Below are 13,044 nucleotides of genomic sequence, written 5' to 3' on the forward strand. Positions count from 1 at the left end.
TACAGTGCAGCTGTGCTGCTCAGCCAGAGCATCCCTCCTGGAGAGACTCAAAGCATTAACCTCAGTACCTGTTCTGGCCTCCTGCTTTTTCTTAGGTGATATAGTGAAAGCACACTGTAGCCAAATTTGCAATGCTTAGTACTTACAGATTTACTCTGTGTTCACAAGCCTTACTGTTTTGGAAGCAACTTACCCCATGTGTTCCCCAGCTCGGGTGCATTATAACACCCTCAGCTCTTCGCTGCTCTCCCACATCTGTTTTTCTGTCCAGTGTACTTTTTATGTCCCATGAGCTCTAGCATCTGTGATGTATTTTAGAGCAATTTCAAGTTCAGCATTGCTTGCCCAGGTCATACTCTTCCTGGAGATTATCCCACAGGAAGATGTGCCTTCATGCAATATGATCTCCCGAGAGCTTAGCAATGCAACAGATACAGAGTGCCAGGACTGCCTTGTTTTATTTATTTGAAGTAGATCTGGTTTAGCTGCCAATATGCAAGTGTTGTTGTTTTTACTTCTTTGCATAATTACCTAGCTCTGGGGATCCACAAGGAAATAAGGTAGGAACAGTTATTTAGCCAAAGGGAGGCAATAGCTGCAACTGATCAATATGACATGGTTGCTTACTAGCTCCTTGGTTTTCATGTATTTCCTGTGACGATGTTAGAAATACTGAACAAAGGTTAGTTTCATGAGATTTAACTGAAATAAGGATTTCAAGAGATGTTTCCCAGAAAACACCAGTGTGTACTAATGAGAAAATGCCAGATTTCAGCTAATTTGTAGAACAGACACATTGTTGTTTCTTGCTGCTTTGTCCCAGGTTACCACAGCGGCTCTCACCTAGGGAAGCAGAGCAGGATGCATCACTCCCCTGTGCTCTCAATTAAGTTTCTTCATGCCATTTGCAGACATATCACATGGAGACAGTAGAAATCAGATATTTATAAAATCATATTTAACTCATTACCTTGTGTTTCAGCTGAGAATTTTGGGATTGAACAGTAATTCTGACCTTGAAAAGGGTTGTCAATGCCTGGCAACACAAGGCTGTGGGAAGCAATAAGAGCAGTCAGCCATAAGGAACTGAATTTCATCAGGGTGGTGTGTAAATATAATTAAAATGTCAGAGAGCTCAAATAAACATCAGACTCTTGATGGGTTAGTTCAGCTGGATGTGGCAAGAGAAATTCTCAAAGCTTATGTTGCTGTGTATTGTTGCAGATTCACCTGCTGTTGACCAAAGGGTTTGAGGACTTGGCACAGGACAGGTGGCATGAGGATCCATGCTGGATTTCTGGGGGCATGTGCCCTGTTGGGGAAGGCACATGCTACTGTCCAGAGGTTGAGACAACAACAAAACCTTCATTTAACTTTAGCCTGGGTTTTATACACCATGCTTCCACTGGGGTGGCTGAAATGAGGTGGAAGCCTCTCCTGGTCCTTTAGAGAAACTTATTTTCATCTCACCCCTTGCACTTCTGTATTCCTCCTTCCCACTGTAGGCCATTGGACGCCCACACATGCCAGCCTACTGGTCTCTGGGATTTCAGCTCTCCCGCTGGGGTTATAACAGCATCGATGTTTTAAAGCAAACTGTTGATCGCATGCACCACTATGATATCCCATACGTAAGTATGAATTTTTCACTGTGCATGCTAATTTTACAATCCAAAGGGAGGTGAATAAGATTATAATAGATGAAAAATAGTTAGCCTGCAAAGAGAATTGTATAAGAAAAGGATGTTCATAGTCTTATGTAGTGGTTTTGCATGCAATGTCTTTATAATACTCATAAGAACACTTAAAACAGGCTTCGGGCATGAGATTTAAGTGCAGCTCTTGGCAGCATAGCAGGTGATTCTGGTGTGGATTTGCTGTTTTGCAGTATGAGGTACTAGCATTTTAAAAATAAGTTATGGTACTTTTGATGCATTTCACTGCAAAACAGTTGCTGAAGTAGGACCATTTTGTCTATTACTGCCATGTAAGTTTGTAGGAGCTGAATTTGGCCTGACAATTATTTACTATTATTATGGCCAATCTCTTAGGTTTCATTTCTAATGCTAGTTACCTTTTAGAAATGCAGTTGCATCTAGTTTGATTTTCTGTATCAAATACTTAAATCATAGAATCATAAAATAGTTTGAGTTGGAAGGGACCATTAAAGGCCATCTAGTCTAGCCCCTCTGCAATGAGCAAGGATGTCTTCAACTGTGTAAGGTTGCTCAGAGCCCCATCCACCATCTCTCTGGGCACTGTTCCAGTGTTTCACCACCCTCACTGTAAAATATTTCTTCCTTATGTCTAGTCTGAATCTTTCTCCTCTTAATTTAAAACCATCACCCCTTGTTCTATTGCTACAGGTCCTACAAAAGAAGTCTGACCCTGTCTTTCTTGTAAGCACCCTATAACTATTGAAAGGCTGCACAACAAGGTCTCCCCAGAGCCTACTCTTCTTCAGACTGAACCCAAACTCTCTCAGCCTGTCCTCATAGCAGAGGTGCTCCAGCCCTCTGATCATTTTTGTGGCCTTCCTCTGGACTTGCTCTAAATGTCCATGTCTTTCCTGTGCTAAGATCTCCAGAGAGGGATAAGATTCTCATCTAATGTTTAATTTTCAAATGTTTAGGATGTCCAACATTTTGATATCGACTACATGGAACGTCGCCTGGACTTTACCTATGATAAAGTGAATTTTGCCGGTCTGCCAGAGTTCCTCAAGGAACTGAAGAAGAAAGGAATGCACAATGTTGTGATTCTGGTAAGTTAACAGTGTTGCCAGCTATTTCTCCATTTGTCAGACCTATTCACAGCATAGTCTTCATAGCAGTATCTAGGTTCCAACATGCATATACTACTTGTATACTTTGTATAATTACTCTGTCACAATAGCTAAGTGAGTACCAGTGGTGGGAAGGAAATTTGAGAGCAATTATATTGAAATTTAAATAAAATTTTAAATAAATAATTATTTCTCCATTTGTAAGAACTATTCACAGCATAGTCTTCATAGCAGTATCTAGGTTCCAACATGCATATACTACTTGTATACTTTGTATAATTACTCTGTCACAATAGCTAAGTGAGTACCAGTGGTGGGAAGGAAATTTGAGAGCAATTATATTGAAATTTAAATAAAATTTTAAATAAATTAAGAAATTAAATAAAAAACCCATGATAGATTCAGAAGAACTTGTTTTCCACGGTCCCCCAGAGCACAGCACTAGAAGGGGTGCACCCCCCAGCACAGCTGCAATTCATTCTCCATAACCACTTGGGACAAGATAAGAAAAACACTTTAAATTGCAGTAGGATAGATTTAAGGTGGACATCAGGGTAAAGCTGCCTGTCTGCAAGGTGAGCCCAGCAGGGCCAGGGATTGCTAGGCCTGGGTCCCTTCCCAAGCAGGTGCTGTGAACAGATCTGACAGATACATTAGGGGTGGCTCAGGCTGAGCTCACCCACAGCCACAGGATGAAGAGGAGGAGACAATCCTACAGAGTCTCTCTCAGGACTTTTTGCTGTAATTACAGCCATCTATTTTCCAGCATAAATGGCTGGTTTACACCTTTCATTTGGATGCTGCTATTCTTATTTACCTCAAACTGCTAGTCTCTCATCCTTCTACTTTATTTCGTTTCCTTCTTTTATACTCACTGCTTTTGCTAGGCTAAAGAAAACTGAAGTATTTTATTCTCTTTTTATTGGGTGAGGTCTTCAGATCTCCTTGCAGTCTCTCTCCCCCACATGTCCCCAGTTTGAATGCATTTGTGTGTGTAGTAGATAACTGGATTTTGCAGCACTCCAGATGATTCCCCCACAGTGTTTAGAGAACAGCAGAAATATTTCCTTCATTCTGCTAAAAATTGCTTCCTATGACAAAGCCCTGCATCACATTTACCTACATTATATTGGTGGCTCATGCTTGTATGGAGACAGGTTAATCCAACTGAATCATAATGGACAGGCTGCTAATGTTTGGGCCCTGAGTTGATCAAGTTCTTTTAAAATACGGGCCATGTTCCTCATCTTGCCCCGGGGGTCCTGTCAAGGGCTTTTGGAGAGGAAAACTGAATAACAGAGTCCTAAATTGTGGTACAGTTCCTTTTTCACTTGTTGTGGTGTATCACATGTTTATATCTTGCTTATCTCAGTCAAGATAAGTGAGAGCTACTGCAGTTTCCTCATCTAAAAGTCACGTTATCTTGTCAAATAGATAGATTAAAGCAGAAGTGCCTCCTTGCCCTTACTTTTTCCTCCACAATTTGTTGTAAAGTTTAGCGCATGACTGAGGATGGACCACAGATACCAGTGGTTTCTTTTTAAAATAGGGTTATGAGGTTTGCTGTTCTTCAGTCTGATGGAGTGGGGTTTTTTGATAGCTTCTTTGTAAGTATCTTCTCTATATTTATTACTTCCCTTTGTTGTACTATAATTGCATTTGCTGCTAAGAAACTCAAACAAAACCGCACAGCCCAAGTAATCAATTGCATATTGATAGTGGAAGTAGTAGTCTATATAGTGAGCACTGTTTGCTAGCAATTTGTCCTTAGAGATACATTCCACTAAACACTCCATTTCTTCTGCAGCTACAAATTATGGAAAGCTCCAAGGTGCAGCAGTGAAATCAGTTTCCATCTGTGGAGAAAAACTCCAAGGTGCGGCAGTGAAATCAGTTTCCATCTGTGGAGGTCCAAGACACAGGGTTTAAACAGTAACAGATTACTAAGTCACTCTGATGGAGAGCAACTTAAGATAATAATAGCCCCAAATTAACATCCTTGTAAATAACCAAACAGTAGGTGAGCACATGTGTTGTCAGGACAGAGTACTCTTTCCAACTCTTAGGCAGTTCAGACTCTCTGTATCCTCAATGCTGCTGTAAAAAGTATCTAGACTCTTCAAGGTGTAATACTAAATACCACTTGCCTATTTTTCTGGTTTATCTCAAAAAATTTGTGAAACAAAAATATACCAGCAAAATACCAGGAGTTTGGGGTAGCTCTTTGCGTGCAGCCTTTCCTGCCGGTAAATACATGGTAGTCACCTCTTTTTTATCAATGTCAGGATGTTCACAGTTGTTTTGCATTTGCTACTGAGTAAGAAGCTACAGGCAAGGAGTTGTGGTTCAGTGGGTGAGGCATATTATCTACTTACGCATGAGTTTAACTTCTACAACATTTTTAAAGCCCTATCAGTTTCTCACATGGCACATTCTACAGCAGAGCAGGGAGGTGTTGCTATATAAACTCAGGTATTATAGACAGATGCAAGGAGTATAACAACAATTCTTACTTTATGCAATGAGCTAATGGGAATCCAGATAGGAAGTTCTTCTTTCCTTCTTCCACTAATCTCTAATTAAGAACTGTCTTCTGCTCTAGTTCTTGTGAGCCAGTTTGTCCTTCATTATTTAAAAGCTAATGCAAAGTATAGGTTGCACTGCTACTGAAGGTACTGAAATTTTCTATTTTCACTTTACTACAGTTGCTGACATCTCTGTCAAACTCTGACTGTTAGCATTTTTTAGTGATGTAAAGCATTCCCATAAGTTGAATCAAGAGCTGGAACAGTATGAAGTGTTTCATTCCCAAGTGATAGTAAAGCCAAGTCAGCTGCAGTCAAGGCAAGTATAATCCAGTTTGATACCAAAAGAACAATTTTCTACTTAGATTCCCTTTGCATAGTGACAGTAATGGGTGAGTTTGCCAAGTGTAGCAGACTGTTGCCTCCCTTGTGATGATTTCAGGAAATGGGCTCTGACTTCAGTTGCTTAGTGTCATGTAAAACCTCTGCTAAATGGATTTGGAGAGATGAGTTCAGTCCTCCTCATCTCAGACTGCTATGGTCACAAGCAAAGTGCAGAACCTGGCACCCAGCAGTTTTAACACTGGTAACCTGTCTGAGGATGGGACCCTGAACTCACTCATGCCACCATTGCTGGGGTGACCAGTGCCTCACCATCAAGAGGTCTGGTCCCCATTCTTGCATCCAATACTGAGAGACCTCCATGCCTATGGCCACCTTGATAGTGGCATGGCTTCATTACTGGAGCATAAAAGTGCAATCCTTCAGCTCTCCTCTCTCCTGATCTCTTTCAGAGACCACCTTCATTTAAGAGAAATTTTGACTAAGAGTGTCAGTACTTGGTCATCATTATTGCACTAAATAATGTTCATGTTTCAGCTGTGTCAGAACAAATATATTCTTTAGAAACAAAGTAGTTCAAAAAGTAACAATGACTACAATGAAAAATGAGAAACATTATTACCGAAAAGTAGCTTTAATGAAAGACCTTGTATACCTTCTATTAAATCACCCTAAAAACAGAAACAGCTAGGAATGACATGAGTGACTTAGACATGACATGAATGACATGAATGACATGAGTATTTAGAAGTCAATAGCAATGTGCTCATGATTCAAAATAATGCTTGATAGGTTTAATGCTTAAAAGTCTAGCTCTGTGAGCTGTAGAAGCTGAAATTTCTGGAGGTGGGTTTTTATGGATGCATGTCAAAATCTGTATTTGCAGCCACAGATGGAAGTGCATCAGTCTGTGTAAGTGCTAGCTGCTCTCATGTCTCTGAGCAGTCAGTTGGAGTTAAGGATGCGCAGCACCTCCTCTCCAAGAGCTGCTAAAAAGATGAATTAGGGAAGGTTTCACAGGCATGAACCTCCTCCCCCACAAACAACCTTTGAATGCACAGAGGAGTTTTGTTGTCTTTAGGACAATACTAAACCTGCATAATATATTAGATTTATGCACTGGAATAACCTTTCAGCTGAAGGAAACCAGAAGTTTGGATTAGGAGTAGCTAATTAAGCTGACTTCTTCCACCCTTCAAGTCTCTTGAGAGACATCTTTTCCACAATTATAAGATAATTATTGCAGATGGACAGTTTTCTCTTTTCCAAAGCTGGACTATTAAACAAGTTAAAAATGTAATGGACACTTATACTCTTTATGGAGGTGACACTGGAGCGAGATAGTTAAAGTTAAGCAGAATTTTGCACTTTAAGTAGGGATTTAGCTGTAGCTTGTGTTTTTGAGGCATGGAAGAATATACTTTCCTCCCCAGGGCTAGAGGCATCAGAGGGCTTACAAGTAAATCAGGCAATTAATTCAGGTATTTAAAGGAGCTTTAAAACATGCCTTTAAAGAAACTTACCACTTGGGGTCTGATGAGTTTTGTTCTTAAGTTAGACTTCTATCACATTTTAATTAAAGTTCACAGAAATTATTGCACAATCTACAATTGTATGGAAGAATTTCTTCAGTGGTGTTTTTCTCCACTGTGTTTCATAACTGAAAGATTTTGCCTACAGCAGAACCTGGGGGAATAACATTTTCTAAGGAAAAAGTAAAGAATCCCCCTCTTCTAAAAAGGCTGTAATCTTCCTCTGTTCTAAACAACACAAAGCAGATAGCTGCTCCCAATTAGGAAAGTATCGCAAAGTGCACTTATCTCCTTTTAGTTGCAGCTGACTGCTGAGCAGAGCTGAATAGCATCTCTTCATTCATGGCATCTTGTAGTACTCCTAACTTCATTACTTACCAGCATAGTGGGTCACCATCATCCCCAGGAGCAGATCAGGCTCCCTTTTGACGAGCTTGGTGTTTACTGATAGCCATCCTGAGGCAGAGAAGTTCTTGATGTCAATGCCACTGGCAGCAATGGGAGGTGGTGACCACCCCAGGCAGTGAAAAGGGCAGTAAGGATGAGCTATGGAGTCTAAAATGCTGTGGGAGTCTCAATGCCCTGGGAGAACAGAGGTGTATAGCCCTACAGGCAGGTGGGAATTGGGTTAGTCTACATCAGACTGGCAAAAAACACCATTGTCCTACACTGGATCTGAATGGAGCACTAACGAGGTTCTTTTGAGGTTGGATGTGTCCCATCTTCAAGTCTCTTGAAAAGTTTTAGTTATTCCAGCATTGAGCTATTGATGTTGTGGCAGCTGGAATAAGGATTTCCTTGGAGGAAACCCAGAGGTGCCAAGTGTGGGAAGGCCCAGCATAGCATCCACCCATAGCAGAGACCTTGGTGCAGAGGTAGGGTGGGGAGTAAAATCTAGTGCCTATCTAAAATATTTTGAACATAGACTACCTCATAAAAAATAAGCATGAGGGTATTTAACAATTTTACATTGATTTTGCCTTATGCAAGAAATATTCATTACATATCTTTAATGGCTTATTCTAAATTATTATGTGCTCTCAACTCTTATTAGATTTTAATGCTGTTTCCTTCCAATATTTTTGCAATCTGCATTATGAACATAATACAAATTTTTTAAAAATACTCAAATAGAAGAGTAATTTTTACCTCTGGGATTTCAGTAATGGAAGTGTAATCGCTGTTTTCAGGACCCTTTCATAACCAAGGATGAGGAGCCAGGCACTTACAGACCTTATGATCTTGGCCAGGAAATGGGAGTCTGGGTGAACAACTCTGATGGCATTACTCCTGCTGTTGGGAAGGTGGGTTTATTAAATACTCTGATGCATTTGGTCTACTGCTGCTTCAAAATGATAGAGTAGCTGTGCAGCAGATATGAGAAAATAACCAGGATTTACCCCTGTGACCCCTAGGCGTGGCCTCCCGGAGAGTCTGTGTATCCTGACTACACCAACCCCAGGACAGTGGAGTGGTGGACCAAGTTGTGCCTGGAGTTTAAGGATGTCCTTGACTACGATGGGATCTGGATTGTATGTCTCATTATACCTGTCCTCCCTTCTTTTAAAAAAGAAAATGAAGTTTTTGACATGTGTCTCACTCTCTTTATTAAAGGATATGAACGAACCATCAAATTTTGGAAGAGGCCAGAATCCTGGGTGTGCTGATAATGAAATCAATAACCCTCCTTACATTCCTAGTAAGTAAAATATCCTTGTCAGTCTTCTTCTTCTTTATTTTTTTTTTAAAATCCTGGATAGGCTATATTTTAGGAAAAAGTAAAATCCATCCACTCATTTTCCTTCTTCCCTGCCTTTTGCATGTGCTCAGTTACAAATTTGTTCAATATTCTGCATCAAAGAATGGGAAAGATACCTATGTACTGTAACTCAGCTACAGATTTATGACAGGAATTACCAACCCCTCTGCCTTACCATCACCACTGCTAGCCCCAGAGATGAGCAGTCTCTGCTTTCCCCATAAACCATGACAAGGAAGATGGCATCTCCCTGATGCATTAATTCATGTTTCCTTTCTCTTAAAAAATAAATTTTCACTGTGTTACTAGAAATTGGCTAAACATGAGTTTTAAAATGTCCTAGCTTATGGGAGACTTACAGGAATGGGAAAACATCTTCCAGTATCTGAGCTGATGACATACTCGTTCTTCCACAGGAAGCCATTAATACTTACAATTAGCACCAGTGGTCCTGGCAGTTTTTCCAGCCAACATTTCCCCAGGAAAGCCCAGCTGCCTGAGCATTGTTAAAATGCAGCAGGAAGTTCATACATAGTTATTGACATTGAAGTATTGGGAATATCCCCTTTTTCCCTTCAGACTTTTATACTGTCATGTGAATTCTTGATTCATTTCTTTTAACTCTGAATATAAGAGAAGCATAAACATGACAAAAGCATGACAAAGTATTATAAAGAGATCACAAATAATCGAAAGCAGAACTTTTAGTTACAGTTTTGGTGTTTGCTCTCTTTACTGGGAAACCACTGATTGTAATTGTTGCATATCGGCTCTGTGAGCCTTAACCAAAGCCCAGGAACTGGTGAGACATTTCCTTCTTTGCCTTAGGTTACCTTCATTTTTTTTTTCAGCTGCCAGAGCTGCAAAAAAAAGGTCTAAGACTCTGGGGAAAACATCCAAAATGACAGAGCTCCCTTTGCCTCACAAATAAAGGACTGAGGGTTAACCTATACAGAGGCTTCTGAGCCATGAAGCTGAGTTTTGTGATAACTAGTGTTGAAGTCTGAGCCATTAGAGGAGTCAGATCTAGAGACCTGGATATCTATGTGACTTGTAAGGACACTGAGAGATGCTGATGACAGGTGTGTTTTGAGCCCAGTTTGTCTCTGTCTTGCACCAACTCATGCACATATGCGCCTACTTCTGCTTGCAACTCACAGTGTTAGAATCATACCATAGAATCATAGAGTGGTTTGGGTTGGAAGGGACCTTCAAGACCATCTTGTTTCAACCTCCTTGCCATGGGAAGGGACACATTCCACTAGATCAGGTTGCTCAAAGTCCCAACCAACCTGGCCTTGAACACTTCCAGCGATAGGGCATCCACAGTTTCCCTGGCAACCTGTTCCAGTGTTTCAGCACCCTCACAGTAAAGAATTTCTTCCTTATATCTAAGATAAACCTACTCTCTTTCTGTTTGCAGCCATTAACTCCTGTCCTATCACTCCATGCCCTTGTAAAAAGTCCCTCTCCAGCTTTCTTGTAGGTCCCCTTGAGGTACAAGAAGGCTGCTCTAAGGCCTTCCCAGAGAACTCCCTGCCATTGGTCTCCCTTCTGCAGACAGAGGCCTGAAGCATTTTTTCACTTTATGCCAACACTGTGCATGCTCTTGACTTGTCCAAGCCTACTGGTGCAGATGTGAGATGCATCCTAAGCTGCTTAGTCCAACAAGACATTGGAAACTTCCCGGGGCTGGCAGGGTTTTGGGAGCTCACTATTGTCTCACGTAATTTCATTTGTGCAAGTCCCAGACTCATTGCCTTGATTTTTGCCAGTGTAGCCTTCAACCTCCTTATCAAGATTTTATAACCACAATTACATGTAACCATGATTTGAACTCCTAAAAACAGATGTCCTTCAAATGAATTTTCTATAAAACACTTTATACCAAAGATTAATTTGTAATTGTAAAATAATCAGTATTATTGAGGCAGAATACAAAACACTCAGAATAAGAATGAAGCATGAAAATATGACTCATGTGTCAGCATTTTCTTTCATATCCCATCTTAATTTTATGGGGCTAATAATCAAGTGCCACTGGGATATTAAGTCTGACTTTCCTCATAACCTTAGTGTCTTCTTCAAAGACATATCAGCCAAAGCTGCTTGGAAATTGCCTATAAATGATTTCTGATGTAGATCAGCCACACTGGAGTCTTTGTGTCTAAAGATCCAAACACAAGGATTCCAGCTGTGGTGGCACAGCAAAGCAAAGAGGCCAATGTGGTTTCAGGTACAGAGAAATGCACTTTGTGGTAATGAACTGCAAACATACAGTAAGTGCAATTAGGTAAGGAGATTGCTTGCTGATGGAGGAATATTTACAATAGTGCATGCACCTAATTAAGCATGCAAAGAAAGTATATTTGAGAGTCTACCTTTTGGGGTTCTTCGAGAGGATTTTATCCAGGCAGCATCTGTGTAGCCAATTTGTGCCTCATCTTGCTTCTCCTTGGCTCAGCTAAACTGATGCTGTGCCAGCAATGTCGCAGTTACCTTGACTGTTACTAAAGGCAAAAAGTTACTGCAACCTCCACTGCCTGTGACCTGCTGATAGACAGAGTTACTGGATATCCATCCACATGTGAATATACCTTACTATAATCTGTCCTGGCTCTCTTCTGTGTGGCTTATCCAGCCATAGCCACCTACAGCCTGCAGACTGTTGCAGCTCATGCTTTTTCCTCCCCTGCATTCTTCCAGCATTTTCCATTCATCACTCTCAGTGCTGGTTGGGACTGTGCCACTTGTCCTGCTGCCTTCTAGTCCTAGGTAGCTCAGGGCAAGAGTGGGGCCAGAACTGAGCTTAGCTGGGAATTTTGCCATGACAGGGCAGAATCGTGCTGCCCACCTGCATCTGCAGCTGAGTGATATGGACACTGAGGTTTTAGGGTTTCACACAACCATACATCCCTGGTTGTGTGAAACCCTAAAACCCTGGACATCTGGATTTCTGTTGTGGGGTTTGTTTGTTTACTTGTTTTCATTTTGTGGGTTTTGTGTCTCTGTGTGTGTGTGTGGTGTTTTGCTTGGTTTGCCTTGGGGTTTTTTGTTTGTTTGTTGGTTTGTTTTGGTTTTTCCTTGCAATATTTTTGCTATTAAGTAAAATTTGCCACTGTGTAAAATAATATGTAGTTGTGTTCTCAATTCAATAATGCAGATCTTTTTCTCTGACTATTACTTACTGAATGCGTGATACCTGTACAGTTATTTTGAATTGTTTGGCATAAAAATTGAAATTAGTTATCAGTGTTTGCTCAGTTCCCACCTGCCCCCTGAGGACACACGTACCAGTCTGCCAGCAGCTATTCATGGCTACACTAACCTCAAATCAGAGCAAGTCCAGCACTTCAGGTTTTCCTCTTCCCAAATCCTCTGGTGTTTTCACACCTAAATATGTAGAAAAGTGAAGAGATTTGAATTGCAATGTATGTGATTTTACAGTGTTTTGTATCATCCTCAGAAATTTCTGATCGTGCCCTGGCGGAAAAGACATTGTGTCCTGACTCCAAGACTTACCTTGGAGAGCATTATAACACACACTCTCTCTTTGGCTGGTCACAGACAAAACCAACTTTCGAGTAAGTTTTTCTAAGTATTTCTAAGCAGATTTCAGGTGATTGAAATACATTTTAAAAGCTACCAATGTTAGCGGGAAAATCAGTAATAGTATCAAATAAGAAACAACTCCATGTTTCATTTTACTGTTTCTCATTTAGGAAGAAGTTTCAAGAAAAGAGAATCTTGAAAGAAGGAACAAAATCTTTTCCGATTGTACTTCTTTTAGCTACATCAGACTCTAGGTGTAAGGCCTAACTATTCAGCTTCTGCTTTTGTATATCTAGAACAAGATGCTCCTGTCCTCTCTTAGAGCGTCTCATGAGCAGCTGCAGCAGAAGCAGCTTTGTGTAGTGGCAGGGACATTTTTCTGCCCCTTGTTATTGTGGCAGAGGAGTTTCTATTGCTGTCAGTGAAGGATCCCTGGCTGCCTCTGGTTCCTGGCAGGCAGTGTTTTGCAGTTTGGCTTGGGGCTCAGTCAGTTTAGGAGAGCAAAGCTGCATTGCAGCGCAATTGCTGTCAGCTGCTATAAAACCCATT

The 13,044-nt window shown here is 40.8% G+C and overlaps 1 protein-coding gene across 1 annotated transcript; it reads left to right on the forward strand.

Annotated features, from left to right (window-relative positions):
- Nucleotides 1-1,224: 1,224 nt before the first annotated feature.
- Nucleotides 1,225-12,527, forward strand: LOC103811100 (sucrase-isomaltase, intestinal-like; the record flags this gene model as incomplete). The annotated part of the gene is made up of 7 exons (XM_009084051.1): nt 1,225-1,344; nt 1,506-1,631; nt 2,633-2,764; nt 8,375-8,488; nt 8,600-8,716; nt 8,799-8,883; nt 12,410-12,527. Coding segments are annotated over 7 exons (812 nt in total), but the record flags the coding sequence as incomplete, so codon positions are not given.
- Between the last annotated feature and the right edge of the window lie 517 nt (nt 12,528-13,044).

This window comes from Acanthisitta chloris, unplaced genomic scaffold, assembly GCF_000695815.1.
Source record: "Acanthisitta chloris isolate BGI_N310 unplaced genomic scaffold, ASM69581v1 scaffold22291, whole genome shotgun sequence".
In the NCBI taxonomy this organism is placed as follows: Eukaryota; Metazoa; Chordata; class Aves; order Passeriformes; family Acanthisittidae; genus Acanthisitta; species Acanthisitta chloris.